This window comes from Orbicella faveolata, unplaced genomic scaffold (genome assembly GCF_042242905.1).
Source record: "Orbicella faveolata isolate gen_17 unplaced genomic scaffold, um_ofav_v1 contig_3, whole genome shotgun sequence".
Classification (NCBI taxonomy): domain Eukaryota; kingdom Metazoa; phylum Cnidaria; class Anthozoa; order Scleractinia; family Merulinidae; genus Orbicella; species Orbicella faveolata.
The window spans coordinates 7,564,398-7,585,620 of NW_028301558.1; the positions used below are offsets into that span (position 1 = coordinate 7,564,398).

At 38.3% G+C, this 21,223-nt stretch overlaps 3 protein-coding genes across 4 annotated transcripts; 1 reads left to right on the top strand and 2 right to left on the bottom strand.

The window, feature by feature from the left end:
• Positions 1–37: 37 nt before the first annotated feature.
• LOC110062590 (collagen triple helix repeat-containing protein 1-like) lies at positions 38–7,188 on the bottom strand. 2 transcript variants are annotated; one of them, XM_089297792.1, is made up of 6 exons: positions 7,144–7,188; positions 7,006–7,051; positions 5,493–5,537; positions 3,445–3,575; positions 2,897–3,232; positions 38–541 (listed from the first exon to the last, which is right to left on the bottom strand). In XM_089297792.1, the coding sequence occupies exons 4-6, from the start codon at positions 3,526–3,528 to the stop codon at positions 185–187; spliced, it is 777 nt and encodes a 258-aa protein (XP_089153918.1). In that variant the 5' UTR covers positions 3,529–3,575; positions 5,493–5,537; positions 7,006–7,051; positions 7,144–7,188; the 3' UTR covers positions 38–184. The 2 variants fall into 2 exon arrangements, with proteins under 2 accessions (XP_089153918.1, XP_089153917.1); XM_089297791.1 differs by lacking the exons at positions 7,006–7,051; positions 7,144–7,188 and adding an exon at positions 5,622–5,664.
• A 5,197-nt stretch (positions 7,189–12,385) lies between these two features.
• On the bottom strand, positions 12,386–15,458 carry LOC110061017 (collagen triple helix repeat-containing protein 1-like; the record flags this gene model as incomplete). Its single annotated transcript, XM_089298378.1, has 2 exons — positions 12,386–13,099; positions 15,390–15,458. Coding segments are annotated over 2 exons (426 nt in total), but the record flags the coding sequence as incomplete, so codon positions are not given.
• A 2,643-nt stretch (positions 15,459–18,101) lies between these two features.
• Positions 18,102–20,475, top strand: LOC149106220 (uncharacterized). The gene has a single exon (XM_089297814.1). It carries the CDS (start codon positions 18,843–18,845, stop codon positions 19,470–19,472), a length of 630 nt encoding a protein of 209 aa, XP_089153940.1. The 5' UTR covers positions 18,102–18,842; the 3' UTR covers positions 19,473–20,475.
• Positions 20,476–21,223: the final 748 nt, after the last annotated feature.

A 21,223-nucleotide genomic window follows, 5' to 3' on the forward strand; every position in this document is an offset into this window, starting at 1 on the left:
AATGATGAGGAGACTTAAGAATGAAGAAAGAGACAGCTTTTTAATAATGTTCCTGGACTTTATTGCTCAGCTGACACAACAGTTTCAAATCTGTTGATACGAACGCTTATAAAACTACAACAGTGCAACTTTCGTACTATATAATGGTTTTTCTAGAAAGTCCAGTGAACCACGTGTAAAGTGTTTACTGCTGAGCTTTTGGAACCTCTTCAATGAAGATCCGGGACATTGTCGCCCAGCCTGTGTGAGCGTCTGCATTCTTGTGGCCAGTGTTGCAACTTCCAACCCAGAATCCCACTCGCACCTTTCCCTTGTGGATGTTATTACAGTGACCTTCAATATGGCGGTGACGATGAAGATTGTGGTTCTTGCCGGTTTGCATGTAGAACGCACCGTCAATGGAGCCAGGAGAGCTGCACTCGGCGCCATTGAAGGTGAAATACCAACGACTACAGCAGCCGTCACATCCATAAATCCTGAGGCTACCAGCAAAGTAAACATGGAGGGCAGTGTCTGTGAAGTTCTTTATAAAATCACAGTTCTACAGAAATAATCAAATTAATCAATCTCAGTAAAATTAGAAAATCACTTCCAGCGACAAAGGGACGAGAAACAAGTAGAACTGTTCTAAAATAAATGATCATTAATATTACTTGTCAAAAAATAGATATGACCTTCATAAGACACTTTATTCCTCTAACTTGAAGCATCTATTGAAAATCTTGCTAATAAAAACCGGACTCGACATTGTCAATGAAATGCTACCCATTCCAGAGTACGTAGGACATTTACCCTTTCAAGTGAGGGCTGCATGGGTCGGAGAAAATAATAATCAAAGTACGCAGCTTCTAGGCTTTTGTCGATTGTTCTCGTAAAACTGGCATATTATGCTCTAAGCACTGCTCAAAATTTTTGAAAATTATGCCCGAATTATGCTCGTTTCTCTAAGTTATGGTCCGCGCATCAAAGTTATGCTACTTCGTTTTCAAGCAAAATAAAGACAGAGCAGGGCGAATAAAGACAAAAGAAGGAATAACACCGTTGGGAAGCGCCGTTTTCTACATTTCTAAGCATCCTGGTTTGACTTTATATTACGGTGGCTCAAAACAGTAATATTTCCATGAAGCGCCTACGTTATCACTCGAGGGGTCGCGAGATTCCGCGCGAGATTAAAGCTTTTAAAAATCAAAACAAACATGTCAGCGCGAGACCTACTTCGTAAAACTTAGTTTCCACCAAGTTTAGTAAGCTGTTTGCGTTATCAGTTATTTTTACCTTCGAAAACAGCCATCCTTCAGGCAATTTCAAAGGAAAAACATTCTTTTAATCGTTGTACTGGAACGTAAACGAAAATTGGGATGTTGATGTTGCGATCGATCTCGACGGCTATCATAAAAAGTTTTCCTGTCTCTTCTTCTATGGGTAAGAAAAAGATTTTTGGAAAAAGATATGGGGTCACCGACTTACTTTTTAAGATAGAAGCAAGTGATGGTAAAAAGTGCGTCAAGTTTGTTGCTGTGCAACAGAAAAGTGCAACCTTAATTTATGACTTAAACATAATGAAAGGTACAGTGGAGAGTTACCATAAAAGAATTGTACAGCCATTTAGGACAGTTCAGTTCCACGCCTGAAAAATCGCACCTAGCTCTATAAGTCTAAAAAACAGAAAACTGTTTTGAGCCACCTTAATTTCCGTTATCTCTTGACTCTTTAAGAAAATACTGAAATCCAAGATAGCGGATCCAAGATAGCGGGTCAAATGATGTCATAATTAAAAAACATGGTATCACCTTGTAGAGCAAGCTCAGGGCTATCTAATCCATGTAAATGTATTTCTTTGTGCCTTAACAGAACAAAAACCTATTATATGGGAAGGTTTCCATCAACCTTCCCCCCCTCCCCCCTCCCCCCCCCCCTCTTGTACAGTTGTACTACGACGAGGATCTAAATTGGGTTAATTCGCTCTTAATGACGGTTTCAATAAACGCTTCCAAGAGACTGAAGCTCTCTGTACGACATTGTAAGCTGCTGAACTATCTGAACTGGAACTTGGGAAGTGCTGAGATCGGCGACGAAGACGCCATCTGAGATCTTTATGCTCAGACAGCTCACTACCGAGCCATATGCAAAAGGCCAAAGACCAAGAACAAGGTGACCCGAAGGCAACAGTAACAGAAGTTTAAAAACAGAACAAGTAAAAATGAATATATTCAAAACGACATCAAATCATTTCTTGAAGGAAAAAATGCCAGATTATGCTAGCAGTGCTAAATTTAGATAAAGGCTAAAAATTATGCTCGATTTGCTAAATTATGCCAAAAATCCTCTTCAACGATTAAATTTTATCTCATAGATATTGTTACCGGCGAACTTTCGCACGATAAATAGGTCCGAATTCGGTCCAAACAATTTACCATCACACTGCTCTCAGAATTACAACTTTCTTTTAATATCCTCAGCGGGTTACAGAAAGAAGAGTAAAACTAGGAAGTAATACATGACAAAGAAATCGATGAGAAAACGAACCGTTGGCGAGTCGGCTTGTTTTGACGAAATATACGAAAATCTTACGACGGCACAATAAAAAAACAGAACGAAATTGAGCTACAAATTACCTTTTTCCAGCGACGAGGATAATGGACTGGTCGAAATCTAAAGGAATCTAAGGAAAGAGCTCCGTTGTAGGACAGGACTAGCAAGACAACTTTGACTGCTCTAAATCTGACGTTCGCATCACGTTTTGCAAAATACGTGTTTTTTGGGGACCGCGCGCTAGGACGCTCGGGAAATTACCCACGTATCACTTGTGGCTTAGCGTGAGCTACAGTTATAGTAATGACAAATAATGACAGAGCTTTGTTGAATACATTATACACTCATGCTGTGAATCACTTGCCTGGATCACACCTGAGTCTTTGTCGTCGTCTTTTTTCCAGGTGCATTCTTTCCAGTTCATGTACGAGGAAAGCTGAGGCGATCCTGGAATTCCACTCTCACCTTTCTCCCCTCGCTGTCCCTTTTGCCCAGCGGGGTCCTGGGCTCCAGACTCTCCCTTATCTCCTTTCTTTCCTTCTGCGCCAGCTGGTCCCTGAAGTCCAATCTTTCCCGGGCTGCCCTGGTCTCCTTTGACTCCGTCACGTCCATCACGGCCAGGTGTCCCAGGGGAACCCGGCATGCCATGCATGCCGGGGATGCCATTTGTCCCTGGTTGTCCACCGTAACACATTGAGACCTGTGTCAGAGGAAAGATCAACACCTTAAGTTCTGCGAAGGTGCCAGCTATAATAAAATGAAAGGAAGTGTCTTGATGTAAGTCCTCGTGAATTTAGTCAACAGCAAGGTCGATGTTTAGAAGCGATAATATCATCTGTACTTTTCTCGTTCTTCCTTTATTTCTTATTTTCCCCTATATTTAACTCACGCACCAAAGAGGGAGCTACTCACCTTGTTATCACTTGGTTTGCTGCTGACATTATTGGCGGTCGCAGAAGCCAGGGTTATCAGCACAAAAAGCAGTAGAAACAACATGATCAGCGAGTTCTCTTTACAAGGTGTTCCCTTTAATATCGTTTAGCCTGAAAAGATTAATGTCAGAAAAGTAAAACAAGAATGGTCACCGTGACGGCGACTCGTACAGTTCACACTATGCCTTCTAGAAAACTTCTTTAGTCAGTTATTCTACTGTTTCACAGTTTTCCGACATTTTCTTTTCTGATCGTTCTGAGTTAATATCAATGCTTGAAAATTAGCGCAGGAATGTTGCTGTGGGCCATGGAAATGAATAAAGTTCTTGATCTAATTACCAATAACAAAATAAAACAGTGACGCCTACATTTATATTACTGTTTTTTATAGCACAAGAGATGCTGAGTACTAGTGACTGTCAAGAGCTACTTTAACTGTTATGAGCGCTCAGTTTGGTTAAGTGTTGCTTTTCTTTCAGCCATACAGGACTGAAGAATTCGGCAAGCCCACCAGAGACTTTGCAACATTAAATTCAATGAAATTGTAAAACAGAAAGTAAAAATTTCGCTAGAAAGAAACGATTCTTCAATTCTCTTAATATTAACTAACCCAGGCAAGGCAAAACAAACAAAAAATGTCTGTGCAGCCTAGTCGAGTAAGAGCCTACCTTCCACTGTGGCAGCAATCATCTGAATGAAAATTGCACTACTATCAGTGTGTTATTTTATCTTGTTAGCCGACAAATGGAGATTCATGTTGAAACACGTTTACTAGCTAATTACGTGCAAACGTTCAGCACTCTGATTGGTCACATTACACCTAAATTGAACAATGACGCAGAATCTGACATTAATGTCAATTTGTTTTGTGTTGCCAATTTCACGTTAAATCGTGTTTTTGAACTGTGTACGTGTTGTGGACCAAAAAAACGTTTCGAAAATATGAAATGCACAACGACAACGAGCTAGCTTTCTCCATTTTTGAGTAACACGCTCCTTAAAACGCATCTTAAAATGATTTAACTTTTGCCTATAACGTTTTTAAACAAAGATAACCGTACTAATACGCTCAATGAGCAGAAGGCGATAATTTTGGCTTCAGTAAATTTTTGAAGCTTTTGATCCAATTGTCGTTTTAAGCGTTGGGCCGTCTTTCAGTTTTCTTGCCTTTATGATACTTGAACACATTTTAACAAAGTCTTAGAACCTTTTTTTAGTCATTTATTTACTATTGAAATATATCTGCTACACCGTCAGCTCATTGGCAGTCCTCTCTCGTCGCGAGAATGAACAAGGCTACCGATATATCTGAAAAAGCGTGCCGATACTGTCAATAAGTTCTTATACAACATTTACAAACTGACCAGTGACGAAAACTCTTACGTTTTTTATCACTTTACACTTTCCACTTTTCTAAGGTTCCTTTTTGAATTGAAAACCCAACAGCGTTGATGGTAAAAACGTTGAAAAATTATCCAGACAATGAATCTAACTAATTTAACTTACTTTCTAAACACAAATCGTTACAAATCGAGTGATTTTACGGAACGAGTAGGACAGCAACACTAAGAGGTAACGTCGTGGAGACAGTTTCGATTTTCCCAAGCATTTCGGTCTGTCTTTTTGAAAGAAAACACGACTTCAGTGGGATTGGCTTTGTACACAGATTTTTCTTTTGCACTAAAGACATACCGTTCCTCAAACATATTACAGCCAAATGATCAGTCAACTGATGCGTTTCACCTTGAAATATAAGAAGCGTTACTGATGCGATTTTAGTCCCATTTTGTATCAAATAATGAAACTAACTTTTCAAGAAGCATTGATACTAAGCTGATGAGCGCAACTGAAAAAGAAGTCTCACTTAAAACCTGTAAGGTTCGTTTGATCTTAGTTTTTGTATTTTTGTTCTGTCAAAACGAAAGCTAAAAGATACTGATAATTTATATTACGCTGGTTTTGGAGAAATAAATTAAAAGCTAAAACATGATTGCTCTAGCGAGACGTGCAATGAATGAAATCACCTACTTTTGAAGCAACTCAGCTCCTGTCTCGTCTGAATGGGACAAGAAGCTAAAGGGGGAAGACAAGAACGAGTGTTAAATTGAATAATTTTAAAACAAGGAAAGAATAAAAAAAAAAAAATAATCAACTTACATCTTAAACATATACGGTCCTTTCTCCTCTCTGTTCAGCACTAAAATGAACTCCTTGTTTGTTAGTCAGGCAAACTTTATTGCTTCGTTTGTCGGTGTGAGGTTCGCGTAAGAACAAGTTTGTGAAACGGCATGCATAATAAAATTCTAATTTTCATTTAAACTAGCAAAGCTATTCGCTAAAACTGTTTGCTTTCTGCTGTCTGTCCAGTGAGAAGGCGTGTTATAATTTTACATTAATTTTACATTTTTGCTGAGCCAGTTAATTTGTTTATAACTGTTTTTTTTTTCACGAATGAGTGCGAGTCACAGTTGTTCCTGTTTTCCTTTTGTTTGGATGCAATTTCATTATAGTTTTTTTCAGCCAAAAGGCAACTTTACTGTAATCAAAAAATTCGGATAATAAAAAGAATCCTTCTTTTTTCACTCCGAAGTCAAGTCCTGAAATAATAAAGAGTTCTAACACTTGCGCCTGAAGTGAAGCAAATACAGACTCTGGATAATAATCTAATTTGTGGTACGTCTATTTTGCTCTAAAATAAAATAAATTTTCAAAATCTGAAGGAAGCGCAGTTCTTGTTCCAATTAAGATGAGTGTTTTATTATAGAAGTAGAACGTCTTTGTGTTTAATTTAATCTTGGCTCAATTTAGTGTACACAACGTTTATCACAAAAGTTTGGCTCAAACTTACGAATTTTTTTTCTGTTGAGTTTAGTGTACTTTACTATTAGATTGTTTTCCATGAGGTTAAATTAGGCAGTCTGGTTATTAAGTTGCAAGTTTATAGAGTGAGGGTTCTGCAGGGAGATTCTGGTTCAGTTTATTTTTCGTCGATTTCTCAGCTATCATTTAAAATTTCAGTCTATTTCTTAGCTATGAATCAATTTTGAAGATCTCAGATCTCAGCTATCAGTTAATAGACACGTCATTTCTCTGCTAACAGTCAACATTTACAAATGGTCAATTCAACCTATATTGTTCAAGACAGCAAAAATGTGAACGGTAACGATAAGGTAACGAAGCGAATTTACAACGGAAAAATATTTATAACGGAAACATCTTTTGCTTTTTACACAAAACATAAACCTGACCACTCTAAAAATAGTGAAAAACAGTCCTAAAGCACTTGAAATGAGTCTATTTATGAACATGACTTTACTCTTATTGAAAATATTGAAAATCTCACTGCTAAATTATCCTTCGTTGAGAGAACTCGTCAACTAATATACCCAAAATCGAGTGATCTACTGTTTCAGTGTGTTTACCCTGGATATGGTTTATGGTGTACGAATTTAAAGTTTTTTTTCCTTTTCTCTATATTTGTTGTGACGTACTATTTTTGAAAAATTGGTGCATGCTTCTCAGTTAACACTAGTTCATTTACCTTTGAATAAACTCAGCCTCTGGGTCGTCTGAGGGTGCACACAAAGCTAAACAACAGAACAGAGAAATGGACGTCAGATTTAACATTAAAACCTTTGGGAAAATTAAAGAATATACAACAGAATCGCAAACAACTTACATTGTTAAATTCTCCAAACAAGACTGAAACTTAATTCTCAAGGAGTTCTCTTCCCTTGACTTACTGACCACACTGTTTGTTACTTCCTTTATTTGTTTGGGAAAATTTTCGTCGGAACAAGTTTGTGAAACAATGGATTTGTTATGTACACTTTTATTTATGGTCCTAACACACAATGTTATTCGCTATCTATGTAGAACGGTTTGTTTAGTCGTGGATTTGTCCAATAGGATGAAGGTTTTATTCTGTCGCCTTAGCTTCTACTGTAATGCAATATCAAACAAACCAACGCTGTGAGGATCACTATTTCTCTTTTTAACAACGATACGAAAAAACTCATCTAATCCTTGTCCTTTAACATAAATCGCTTCCTTAAAATTAAGGCCAATAAAAATATTAACTCAAAAATGCAAAGCATTCCATATACATGTACTTACGTTGTAACTGTCAGCCCAGAAACTTAAGATTGTAGAGATGATTTACTTAGCTGCTCTCTTCATTTCCTGCTGAAGTGTGTTGCCTTTGTTACGCCCTTAACGGCATAAAAAAGCTGTTCATGGTATAATTGCATTTACATTTGAAAACAGATGTAACAAAAAAAAACTTACTATCGGGTCATCTTACTGCGCTGTACATGAGGAAATTAGCAATAGTTAATCAGAATATCCGCACATTAAGAATCTGATCGCAATCTAGCCACAAACGCAGAAACTCGCTAGTGCAGTCATTAGCGATCATCAACATTTTTCAAAGTTCAGTTTTGTTCTGTCAAAGTTCAATTTTGTTCTGCTGGAAAAAATGCAGCAAACACTGCACGTTCGTTAATAAGTTTCTCTTCTTATTAAAGAATATAAATATAATGAGACAATCAGATACAGAGAGTATAAAATTCTATATTTTTCAATGGCTTCCAGATAGAAAAAAAGGCATCACAGCCCAGATAGACCTTCAATTCGTTTGCTTGAATCACGAAAATGGCTCTGATTTAGAGACGAATACTACGCTGATAATGTCAACAAAGGCTGTTGTCACCAACACGGTATGAGAATTTTTAAATATATACATGAACATCAAAATCCGCTGTGGAATACAGCTCAACTCAGTTCAAACTTGAATGTAGTATCTCACTCCAAGAATAACTGAACAAAATGTTGACAATGCCGTGATCAGTCGCAATAGGATTGCTATTTTGTATTTAACAAATAAAGAAGCCTAAGCCGTGTATTACACTGTGATAAAACACGGCGGGCATTTGAGAACACGAGGGAAATGTAGGAAACACGAGCTGTAGGATGCATTTCACAGTGTAATACATGGCTTAGGCTTAATTCTTCATTTGCTTTATGATATTGATTTTACACGCCGCGAGTAAAAGCAGCAAAGCACACAGATCGACAAACTGAGGCAATTTAATGCCACTGAAGTGCTACATGCCTCGTCTTCAAAACTTTCTGCTGCTTTGCAAAGACCTCCATCACAAATTTCTTCAAAGAAAATGTTTTCCGCCATCTCTAGCAAAAATGTTGACTAGAGATAATGTGACGAAAAACGGTACACGCTTTTTCTTTGTTTTATACTCTGATATCTATATTAAAGTAGTCAATTTACAAACAAAACGCGAAACGAAAAACGAGGCTAAACGCGGCTAACATGTAGGAAACGAAATTTAACACATGAAGAAATGCATACAAAGGTTCAGCTTCTTTTGTTAGTGTCTGAAAACGTTCTTTTTAGTGTTTATGACGAATTGAATTATCAATTGCTTGAAAACCCGCTCGTCCAGCTAGTATTTACTGACTCGGAGAAGAAACGGAAAAGCACGAAAAATAAACTAGCGACACCGATCATACCTGTAAACACTTCCTGAAGTCTTTTGTTCGTTGATATGGATACATCAAGCCGCGCGCCTGAAAACATTTTCTTCATATTAAAACCTCGAAGTAAAATCTTGTCCCTAACATTTCGCCATTCCACACGAATCCATTGTTTTGAATAACTTCAACTCAGTCCTGACACTTCTGCCAAAATCGAATGCCGCAATAATTGAAAGTAGAGATTTTTGGCTTTGTGTAGTTTATTAACTTCAAAACGTCGAGTTATTTGAAAATCGAGACTAGGTTACAATAATCAACAATGAAATTTGTTTACTTTGACCAATTTCGATCTTACCCTTTATAATTATGCAGTTTCAACTATTTGTTTTGTGCTTTGGTATCGCGAATACTGAAATGTTAATAACAAAACAACCCATATAACTGAACAAACTTCTCCCAAGAGTGACGTCAGAATTGAGCCGTGAAGAGTTGGATAGTTGATCAGAGCAAGTAGGAAACAAAAATAATTTACTACAGAAGGAAACACGGTCATAAAAATTCTACAATCCCTACTGTCTGACCGCATAGATTTCTTCTTACGTCACCGTCATGTAAGAATGCCTGTAAGGATATGCGCAGATATGCAGCCAGGTGTAAATTTCGGCGAGTATCCGCTGGGAATACTAATCCCTTAGACTGCATTTACAAATGAAATTCATCAAGTGAAGTATATATCAGAAGCGAAATACCTGTTTGAAAGGTATTACGTTTTCTGGTATAAAACATAAACCTGACGGTATCGTATAGTTTTGGATATAAAAACATCTTTGATTCCAGTTAGATTCTTGATTAAAAGAACATTTTTGTCAAAGGAAACAGTCTAAGCTTACTCTTGTTTTACGCGTAACTGAAGTTTTAATGACGACAAAAACTGATCAATGGGCTGTTTCCTTGCTTTTTTTTTCCCCCCGTCCATTACAGACCAAAATGTGTATGTTTTCCTGTCTGAGCCAGCATTGCCGTAAGTGTTAACGTTGGTGAAATGTTATTCATGTACTAATGAAGGCAATTTTTTTGTTTTAAAATTAATTGCATCATTTGTCATTTGCGCAATAGACGTCTGGAATCGATCGTTATAGCAAGGCGAGAAATGAAATCAGTCCTTTTCATGAAAATATAACCTAGGACAAAGTTGTGGCTAGATTTATACGTCGATTCCTAAACACGGCTGACTATATGGCAGTGTTAATCTCAATGTTTTCAAGAGGCGTACAGCAGGGTTAACGTTAGCCCCAAGCTAGTTTCAAGTTTTAATATTTCCTTTTGAATCTCATCTTCTTTTAAATCTCACCTTCCCTCTCCATCGGCATCATTCGATTCTACATGCTCGATTTCTTGTCTGATTGCCGATTTTAATGAAGTAAAACTGACACAATTCCCAGCAGAAATGAAAATTCACAGTATACTGCTAGCTAACGTTTTTGTCCTACCGACACGTCAGACCAAAAGAATTATCAAACGCCAAAGACCCTGAAGTTACTTAAAACACAAATTTATTTGCTAAACTCGTCAGCAATTAAGATTGTAAAAGTCAAGGGTCATCAAAAAAACTACATGTGCGTTTCACATAATTATGCGCAATCAAGAGAGCACTCAATGAGAACAAATTGTGATTGCAAATTGTTGAACACATCGACATTCTCTTTTCTTTCAAAACTTTGCGAATACTTAGTGGCAGTCTAAAATGATTTCACCCAATAAGGACCGCAAAATTTGTCTTCACGATATGAGTTTTTAAGGGGGTCGCAAATTTGATTTTTCATTGACTGAGGACAATAATTTCTAGCGAAATAACTGAACACAGTCAGTTAGCATATCAGTAATTGAATCTATAGATCACTTACCTGTCAAATAACTCTGTACCTCGGGGTTGTCTTAGCCAAAACAACAACCGCTGTAGAAAAATTCGGCCTGTTTCATAACGAGAGAACAGTTCAAAATGACTAAAAATAAACTAGCTAACACACTGCGGCAAGGTTCTACCGCCATCTTGTCTCGCATAATTGCTTTTTTGTCGCTGTTCAAAGCCTGAGTGAGAATATTTTTCGTAGACTGTTTAGATACCTTCTCGTAAGGACAAGAAAAGTGAAACGGCATACATATTTAATTGTATTAAAATGTTCATTCTAACGTGCAATGCTATTCGCTAGAACGCTTTCTAAGTCTGGTTAGTCCAATAGAATCAAGTCTTTCATTGACAGTTTGTTTGTGACACGTTTCATTCAAACATTGTAGCTACCTGTAATATAACTATATCGGTGCGATTTGCGATCTGAAAAAAAAAAAACGAAAATAAAATGACTCCAGGGTATAGTTAAAGTAAGAAAAAACTGACAAATAGAGTCTCTATAATTTGAGTCTTACTCGGCGAGAACACCTTAATTTATTTAATTCAGTGATTAGATGATGAATTTCAAAACATGGCTCTATGTATAATACATACTCATGCAAACTTCACCATCCGAATTGATCCTAACGTGTTAGATTAAAACTTTTGTTTTCCCCTGGTCATCTTTTTCTGTCTGCTTAACATCGGTTTTCAAAACGGACTGTGACTTACTTCTGTCTCATAAGTTATATAACTCAATGTATGCACTCGTGGCAGCCATTAAGTTAATTTTGGTTGAATATTTGTGCACGTTGCGTTCTGGATGACCGAGTTGTGTTAGCGCTAAACGGTAGCGGAAGTACACATCAAACTCGGTCCGTTTTGTCTGCCCGGCCTGTTATTTCTAAATTCTACTGATATAACAAAAAAGAGTGGAAAACCAATATGACAAGAGTGGGACCTACGACAGTGGCTTTCAGTCAGTAAGCAAAACATTTTATTGGTTGAAGCCATGACTTTATTTTGTGAATAAAAAATGTTGACAGAGTTACAATACCTCGCCATATTTCGTTCGTCGATTTCATTACACAAACACTTAGAAATGAAATTTGGTCTCTTTAACCGTCGTAGTGATAATAACTGCGCGATTTTAAATTTCTCTTTTAATTTGTAAGGGGACTTAGAGAAACGAAGGAAGGAATCATCGAGCAGAATCGTGATTAGTTTTTGTCAGGAATCAGGATTTATTGGACGGATTGTTTATTTTATATCAGCATAGCTATTAAGGATTGACAAATTAAATAAGAAATAAAGCGGGTAAGACATATAGACTACATTCAAAACACGGGTGAGTAAAACGTTGGTTTTAAACCGTGAATAATGTAAAGTACACTGGAATTGGTGTTTATATTACTGGCCCAATTACTGAAACGCACGTGTTCATATTTTGAGCCTAATTAAGAAAATTTGTATATTAGCTATTGCGACTTTTATGAATAAACGATTTGGGTTTTTTTTTCTTGAGTCGAACTGGAGTGGATTATTATCTTGGAGTTTTGGAGCCGCTTAAATCGATTGTTAAGAATTTTGTGAGACTGTCGGGTAAATCGTCGAAACATTAATTTGTATCTTCTTTCACTGGTGTGTACCTCCAAGTATGTAACTGGGGCATACTTTTTGTTCAATCCGTGTTGGAAATTCACAAGGTAATGATAAAGAAACTTGTGTCTGAAAGAAGACATCCTTTTAGTAATGTTCCTGGACTTTATTTCTCAGTTGATTTGAATTGAAAGTTTCAACTCCTGGTACAAACCCTGCCGAAGACAGCAGAGCGGTTTATTTATCCATTCTATACGAAAGTTTTTCTAGAAAGTCCAATTGATCATCTGCAACGTGTTTACTGCTGAGCTTTGGCCACTTCGTCAACGAAGATCCGGGACATCGTCGCCCAGCCCGTGCTTGCGTCAGCACTGTCATGGCCAGTGGCACACTTTCCAACCCAGAATCCCACTCGCACCTTTCCCTTGTGGATGTTATTACAGTGACCTTCAATATGGCGGTGACGGTGAAGATTGTGGTTATTGCCGGTTTGCGTGTAGAACGCACCGTCAATGGGGCCAGGAGAGCTGCACTCGACGTCATTGAAGGTGAAATACCAACGACTACAGCAGCCGTCGCAATTATTAATCCTGAGGTTACCAGCAAAGTAAACATGGAGGGAAGTGTCTGTGAAGTTCTTCATAAAGTCACAGTTCTACAGAAATAATCCGCTGATTATAAATCAAAATAACCTGATTCTATATTTGGAATAGAGCAACGGAATGGCAGCCCGAGAGGGCTGTCGCGTACTTCAGTGGATGAGTTATCGCTTAAGTAGTCTCTTCAAGGGGTTTCAGTTAGTTGGGGCACAGTGCGAAAAACGACGAGCGAAAAAATAAGGGGGGAGCGCGGCTAGAAAAAGCGAAAGAACGCCTGTGGCAAACTTACAAAAACTCCTTCCGCCCACTTATAGACCGCCTGCAGGGGCCCGTCCGTAACATGACCGCCAGCTCGTGATTTACAGTTGTCAACAATATAAAACGAAACTTAGCAGCATGTTTCTCGAAAACCAATACTTAGAGACTTTAAAACATGTCTTGCATTGGAAATGAGCATAAACAAAGTATTAGCACATAGAAAATTACAGAGGTGTCAAACTCCGCGAAGCGAAAGGTCGAGAGACCGAAAAGGTCGAAAAGAGAATCGCAAATGTACAAATGTCATGGACTGTAGGAGTTGTGTAGGCCCGTCAACCTCATTTTAGACATAATCTCGCACTTTCCGTGCTTTGCGGCTTCTTCGTCCATATCTCCTCAATACCTACTGCCGTTGCTGCAACTCCAATTTTGTTCATCTGTCCACTTGGTCTTGGTCATTATTGCCGCGAGAGGAGAAACGCCGCGTCACTCGTTGCCATATCGCATTTCTGATATGCGTCAGTAGCGCTCGACTGTTAAAAAAAACCTGTCAAAATTGACCAATCAGAGGGTATACCAGATCCTCGTATTCCGGAACGACCTTTTGTTAAGTTTTCCCACAGGCGTTCTTTCGGTTCTCCTCGCCGCGCTTTTTTTTTATCATTATTTTTTCTTGCGCCTTTTTCCGCACTGCGCCCCAACTAACTTAACGCCTGCAAGAGGCTATCACTTACGTTTTTACTAACTAAACAGTTCCTGATGTGAAGTATATATGAAATAATTCATATTTGAACTGCTGTAGTAGATGAAAGTGAAGAATGATCATCGCAGTGAATTTTCCAATTTATGCAATTGGAAAGAAGAAGCCTGAAAAAAATCAGGGCTTCAACGCGATTCGAACCCGTGACCTCCGCGATACCGGTGCGATGCTCTACCAACTGAGCTATGAAGCCACACATTGGGAGCGAGGTCAATTAATTGAGTTCATATCTTCCCGTGAACTCAATTAATTGACCTCGCTCCCAATGTGTGGCTTCATAGCTCAGTTGGTAGAGCATCGCCCCAGTATCGCGGAGGTCACGGGTTCGAATCCCGTTGAAGCCCTGATTTTTTTCAGGCTTCTTCTTTCCAATTGCATAAATTGGAAAATTTACTGCGATGATCATTCTTCACTTTAAACAGTTCCTGTACTAGAGGAAGTAGTATATACATTTAGCGAAGCCTAAGGCTGAGCTCCTAATTGCAGTAATGAACCATAAAGAAAAAAGAGGATATGTTTTTCTTGGATCAGAAACTCACAAAATGATCAGTTGTAGCATTTGTTTCTTCAGCGTGTGGTTTCGCTACTTTTTTCAGTAGCATTTTAAAAAACTTTGCCAATAAGCGTAACCAAGACTGTTGAAGTTACGTACGCAATATAGCAGGGACTTCCCAGAAGACGATTGTGCAAGGAATATATCAGAAGAAAAGTCAACAACACGCCAGGGGTGAATAAGCTCTAAACTAGAGCCCGCGATATGGTCACATGATGCTGGTCAGTTGATATCTTGTTTTGAAAGCTGTCAATTAACCATAACATGGATGTCCAATATCAAAGATGTACCTATGGTTACGGTGCTACTCTTTAGTTATTTTTGAAGGTACTGGCGTACGGACGAACGGACGGACGTGCGGACGTACGTACGGACAGCCATGTGACAACAAAAATGTTTTAGATCGATGGGTTACCATGGGCAGGGCGCTTATGGGACTCCGCTCGCACGTCTTAGGCGCGCAGGAGCTCTGCTATTAAATTCAATGAGCCGTTTCAACAGCAAGACTCAATGACATATGTTTCTATTACTTTACGGTCACCACGTTTTTTGCCCCTCCAATGGGCACTAACATGGTGTCTCCATACAAAGCTCTGTGATCTAAATTTCATTTTTTTCAGTAATGGTAACGATTTTTATCTTTGATGAAAACCGGCAATAAAATGCTATCCCAAACTAATTATAATAACAATGTCATCTGTTGGGTAGACAACAGAGGACATCTGTTGACAGAACTTTGTTGAATACATGTACGCTTGTGCTGCATATCACTTGCCTGGATTAAACCTGAGTCTTTGACGTCATACCTTTTCCAGGTACATTCTTTCCAGTTCCAGTAAGCGCATTGAGTTTTTTAAATGCGCCCAAAAAACTTTATTATTATTATTATTATTATTATTATTGTTATTATTATTATTATTATTATTATATTATCTGCTATATCGGCAGCTAATTACGTGTAATGTTACACTGAACCACTAAATGAAGAGAAATTCCTAAAGTGTGAGAATTTGAAATACTTACATGTAAAAATTACAATTTCCATGAAACCGAAATTTTATTGTTTTGAATTTTACAACTATGGCGAATAGATTTTCTAGTGTGATGCCTGACAACTACAAGGATAACGTAGGAAAATTGAATGCTTCTTAAAAGGAAAACAAAAAGAAAAAAATCCAAGACCTGGGTTAAGTACTATTGCGACAATATATATAGGCTAAACAAAAATAATAATACGGTCGAGATATTGAAAGCTACGAATTAAAGCCGAGGAAGTTGATGAGAAACCAGAAAAAGTGTTTTTGCCGAGGTGAGAAAGAAGGATGGTTTGGAGAGCGAGACTGACAGTTTGCGGGTAATGATAGCGTCACTGGACCGTCATTTCAAGGAAGCAGGATATAGCCTTTCCATTGCCAAGGACAAAGAGACTGCGAACAGTCGTAAAGTATTTGAAGGGAAACCTCGCTTCCTCAGTGAACAGGGCTACTTCAAGCGTTCTCATGCGTCATAGGCATGGTCCCAACGGCCGAGTGCTGTGATTGCAAGGGCTCTTTGACAACCAGTCATCGAAGTTCCTAACAGCGACCGTGTCGATTTTATTTAAGCAGCACTTCGGATGAATAGGATGTCAGTAGCACTCGAGCGACATGTAAGTGGAAGATTTTTCAATAAGTATTAAGACATTCAGCTAATAAAGTCCAACCAAGGTCGTCACTTGAATATGTTGAGGTTTCCTCTACTGGGGCAAACACGCTGATGATGTGCAAGAAACGGATGGTGACTATCAACAGCTTCCACGGCTGTCAATCAAGTGACCATGAACTACTCACGAGCTTAGCCAAACGTTTCCGGAGCCGAGGAGCGATATGTCCCACAGAATCGATGGCAGATGCTTCAGTGTAACATCTCAAAATTAAGCAAAGTACAGTTTTCATCACAGTCATCAGTTTGATCACAATCACATTTTTAAGCAGAGCAGAGCCTCTTTTATCTCTTTTTTGCACGGAAAAATAGCATGTACCGTAACGAAAAGGCCTTGCTTGCAGGGCCGGGTGTTTAATCACATGTTGCGCGTGAGTAAATAAATATACAAATACATGTATGTGTTGCATAAATTGTGAAATTTCTTTGCTTTGTAGTATAAACACGGTTTCTGGGGGGAAGTTGGAATAAATATCGTCTAAGGATATTTCACAACTCTTAGATTACAACTAGCCGCTTCGAGGCTCGTGACAACAGCGTTGAGAATTTTGAAATATCACTCGCGGTATTTATCCTTAACAGAACCCAAGCCTGAACCAGACTAGAAACCGTGCTATTTCCTACACAAATAGTCTGATACTGGAACAGTCGAGTAGCTTTTTTTTATTTGCACATGTTGGTTTTTCCAGTTTTCAAGTAGTGTGAAACCTTTCGGGATGAATTTGTTCTCTTATACTTTAATTTGATGGGATTCATATAAAAACAATTTGAAACTTGAAAAGCTAATTAAGCGAAAAACAAGAAAATCGAAAAATAATGATCTTCATTTTTTTTATGGCCCCAGTTAAGGTTTTCGATTTTCACCAGTCTGAAGTCTGCACAAACCTCTGGTAGTGAAATTTAAATTTTTCTGTTAAAAAAGAAAACCAGCGAAGATTTTCCTTTTCTGGGCATCCATTTTATACCTCTCGTTTCACGAATTAGGTTCACTTAATTATCAAAAATAAAAATCGCTTACCTTTGAAGTAAGAGTCAGCTGCGCCTGTGGAGTTTGAGAGGAAATGAAGAAGCTAAATCGAGCAAAACAGAAAATAGAATCAAATGTAAGGATTTAAAACTGATCAAAATAATCAAATTCACACTTACGAAGCTTGTTTCTTTCCACAACTGAGATGACGATGTTTCTTCCTAGTAATTCAAACTTTAGTTTCATAGGCAAACTGCTGTTTGTTAATATTAAAATCCTCGTGAAAATAGGTTTGTTTAACAACTGACATGTTTGATTTTAATTTCCATTCTAAGATACATTCTTATTGGCCGAAACGGTTTGTTTAGTCATTGATTTGTCCAATAGGATGTGGTCTTCGATTCCTCCTTTGATTCAGTGCCACGTTCCGCCTTCAGAAAGTACACTTCATCAGTCTTTTCGCTGCTTTTCCGTGTAAAGAAGCCAAAGAATCTGCAGATTTCAGATTCAACTGATAGTCACGTCTTTTTCGTTATATTACCAAACATATATTTACACGTTCCTTGTGTAGCTCCTAGACGTGACTTGCCTAAATAAAGTATTATATACAGTAGAAGTTTCTTCAGTATACAGTAATAGATGCAATGGGCCATTCTGTGAAAGCCACAAGAAAGCCATAACACAAGATTTTTATTGTGAAAAAGTCTTTTATTATTTATCGCTATTTTCTTTTGGCCGTGAAAGCAAAGGATGTAGAAATATCACTGATAAACAAAGTACCCAAGAAACATCCCGATATTTCACCGTAACTATGAGCATATTCAGTCTTCTGAGGAGCGCAAAGGCGAAGATATTCATGATCAGCATTTGCAGTCACGCAAGAACTCATTTAGCCGACGGCGTAAAATATAAGAGAGCGTCTTAGAACTCACTGTGCCATTGTTGAACAACAAGCATTTTTTACCGGTCGAAATATCAGTAGCTTTGCGGGCCCCTTGGAAAGTCCAACTCTGCAATCTTGTGATCAAACAATTAGTTATCACACTGAATATCTACACTGTTTTGTTTTCATTCGTAGTGATCGTTGATTCAAGTAATCTTGCAAATTATTTGAATTCCGGCCCTGATTTTACTTGCAAACAAGAAATTAAAATCTAGCAATTCGGCAGAACAAGTCAGCTGAAAAGTGCAATATGCTGTAAAATCGTCATTTGCAACACATCGATGCCGTTAATGGATGGTAATGGTCTTCTGTCGAATGTCTGCAAGTACAGGTTTCTTTTCCGCCGCCATGCAGCTTTCGAGCCGGTTCTTTTTTTCCAGCCGGTTGTTCGCGGGCTCACAAAACGGCTGAAAATCGAGCCTCCCATGCAGCGGGCAGCGGGAAACCCGCAACGGGACAGATAACCAACCTTGTCTCCAGGGCACTACCCTTTGAGAAGTGGAGAAGACCCTGGGGACGAGGTTGGGACGATTTCCAACCGTCGGCAACCGCCATGTTTGAAACAGGTTTGTGGAGGTCGGGCTGTTTCACTAACCTTTTCCCGTACTGAAAGTGCAATGAGTAGCCAAGAACAGCGTCAACTTCTAGGAACATGTAGCTTGACAATCGACGAGGAAGAGAGAAAAGTTGACGTGTACGAATTTCGATATTTATGGCAACACCGAACAGGCATCGAGCTTGTTGATCGCCAAAATGTGGACGCTGGGACTTTGGCTGTTTTGTCGACAAACGCCCCTGAAGTGCCTCTGGAACCGGGAGAATTCATTGTGAACATCTACTCTGAAAACAAGGACTTATGGCAACAAATGGAGCGTTTCCCAGAATTTGAAGAAACCGGTAAATCTGCCGTTTTGCCAGTTCATGATCACGAGTGTCCAATATGGCGACTACGATGCTACGATAGATGCCCTTCCGATGTGCGAAAGAATAACGTTGAAAGCGGCCCCCACTTTACAGTTGTTATAGAGAGGTTGTTCGCTAATGCGAAGGAAATTAAGGCCAAAAGACAATACAAGGATGTGATTGCATCTAGTCAGCTCATTGATGCATTGAAAATACTCTCTCAAGCACTATGCGAGTCGGATTTCTTTTCTGAGGACGCCGAAAACCTGAAGCACAATGAAAAATGGCTCACGAAAGACATGAAAGGGAGGTGGAAGATAGAAAGGAAAGATATTTATAAATAAGCACTTTTAATAAACAAAAAAGCTGTTGTCAGTATCGATATCTTCAGCATTTAATTTATTGTTAATGGTTTTTACACAGTATAAAATTTATCAGAAACTTCAAAATTTATGAATTGTTTATTGATATTCATTGAATATTGTTGATGTTCTAACACAATATCTTGATAGAAAAAAAAAGCAACAAGCATTTGTTAATTGAAGGTTTTGAGAGAGTTGAAAGTTCAAATACTAGCAGAGCTTTGTGCTTCGATCAGTCAAAAGGTTTTTTGAGCTTTATCACTTGAACTGTAATAGTATCTATGGCAAAACATTGGTTGGTCACAATGGGTTCCCATTATTTTGTTATGTTTATATCACTGCCCAGGGTAGACCGCTGGTAGTCATGCACAGACACTTGCGAGGCCAGTCCAGGTTCCCAGACCCAAGGGGTGTGGGGCTACTGATATGTTTTTGTAGAAGAGCTTTTTCACACTGGCCCACATCAATATCTCCAGCACCAACCACACGAAGTTTGTGGAACTGTTTTCTACAGTCCTGACTGTGCATGATAAACTGGAAGGAGGGAAAAAGTCCCATTAACATTGCTTGTCAACTCCAGATATCATTATGTGTAAAACCAGCAAAGCATTTTATGCCTTTATTGCTATACTCAGAAACACATAATGCTTGCAGAAGGTATAGCTTCATAACCCTCTCTATTTATTACATGCCTATGATGTTATACAATGGTATCATGGGCAAGCAATTCCTAGTCAGAATGTAAAGCTACATTTCCCTCTCCACACATATCATGCCTAGGATCATTGATGGGCATGTAGTGTATACAGAAGATATTGTGACATGGTCATTTGCATGCATTTCATGCCTCTCATACTTTATGATTGCATGGTAGGCATGTAATGTATACAGAAGATATTGCCACTTATAATCCATCAAATAGTTTCACTCACACGCGATTGGTATAAATGCATCATGAATAAATATGCCCCAGCTAAAACTGGGGAATATCACAAATTTTAAAAACGGTGCATGCTGAAAAAAATATTTCAAGGATAATAAACACAAGAGCCTCCATTTGGCTCAAAAATTAATTCTCAGATATTTGTTCTTTGACATTATCTGTTCCTCAAAGCTCAGTTTTCCTTGAATTTCACTCGGAAAACTGTTTGCCTCCTGCAATAGATAGTGTATGCAGACACATATCTGAAAATGTTTTTGTGCCAAATGTGGGCTGTTTTTATAGGCATTTGTATGCATTACATGCCTGTCATACTTTATAATAGTAAGATAGGCATGTAATGTATGCAGAAGATATTGCAACATAGGCATTTGCGTGTATTACATGCCTGTCATACTTCATAATAGTATGATAGGCATGTGATGTAAGACATCACTGCATAGCCCTTTGAATGCATTATATTATGTATAATTGTCACACCTTGCCATAGTGTCTAAGCATGTAATGTACAGGGGTGTTATTAAGGGTAGTAACCTGTAACACTTGTTACAGCCGACTTGTTATGGGAAATGTAGAAATTTGTTATGAGAAATGTAGAAAACACTCACCTGCAGCTCATGTTTTCTACATTTCCCTCGTGTTCTCAAATGCCTGTCATGTTTTATCACAGTGTAATACATGGCTTAGGCTTCTTTATTTGTTAAATGTGTACAGTAATTTACAGTACATAATAATGAATTACCTTCACACTAGTCAAAGGAAAAAGAATTCAGTGTGACATCCTCAATTTCAA

Bases quoted from the DNA above. Each gene is read 5' to 3' on its own strand.
- LOC110062590 (XM_089297792.1), bottom strand. From the start codon at position 3,528: ATGTTGTTTCTACTGCTTTTTGTGCTGATAACCCTGGCTTCTGCGACC. The intron at 3,233-3,444 runs GTGAGTAGCTCC...CCTCTGACACAG, and splicing joins GCAAACCAAGTGATAACAAG to GTCTCAATGTGTTACGGTGG. The intron at 542-2,896 runs GCAAGTGATTCA...TTATTTCTGTAG, and splicing joins AAGACTCAGGTGTGATCCAG to AACTGTGATTTTATAAAGAA.
- LOC149106220 (XM_089297814.1), top strand. From the start codon at position 18,843: ATGAGTAGCCAAGAACAGCGTCAACTTCTAGGAACATGTAGCTTGACA.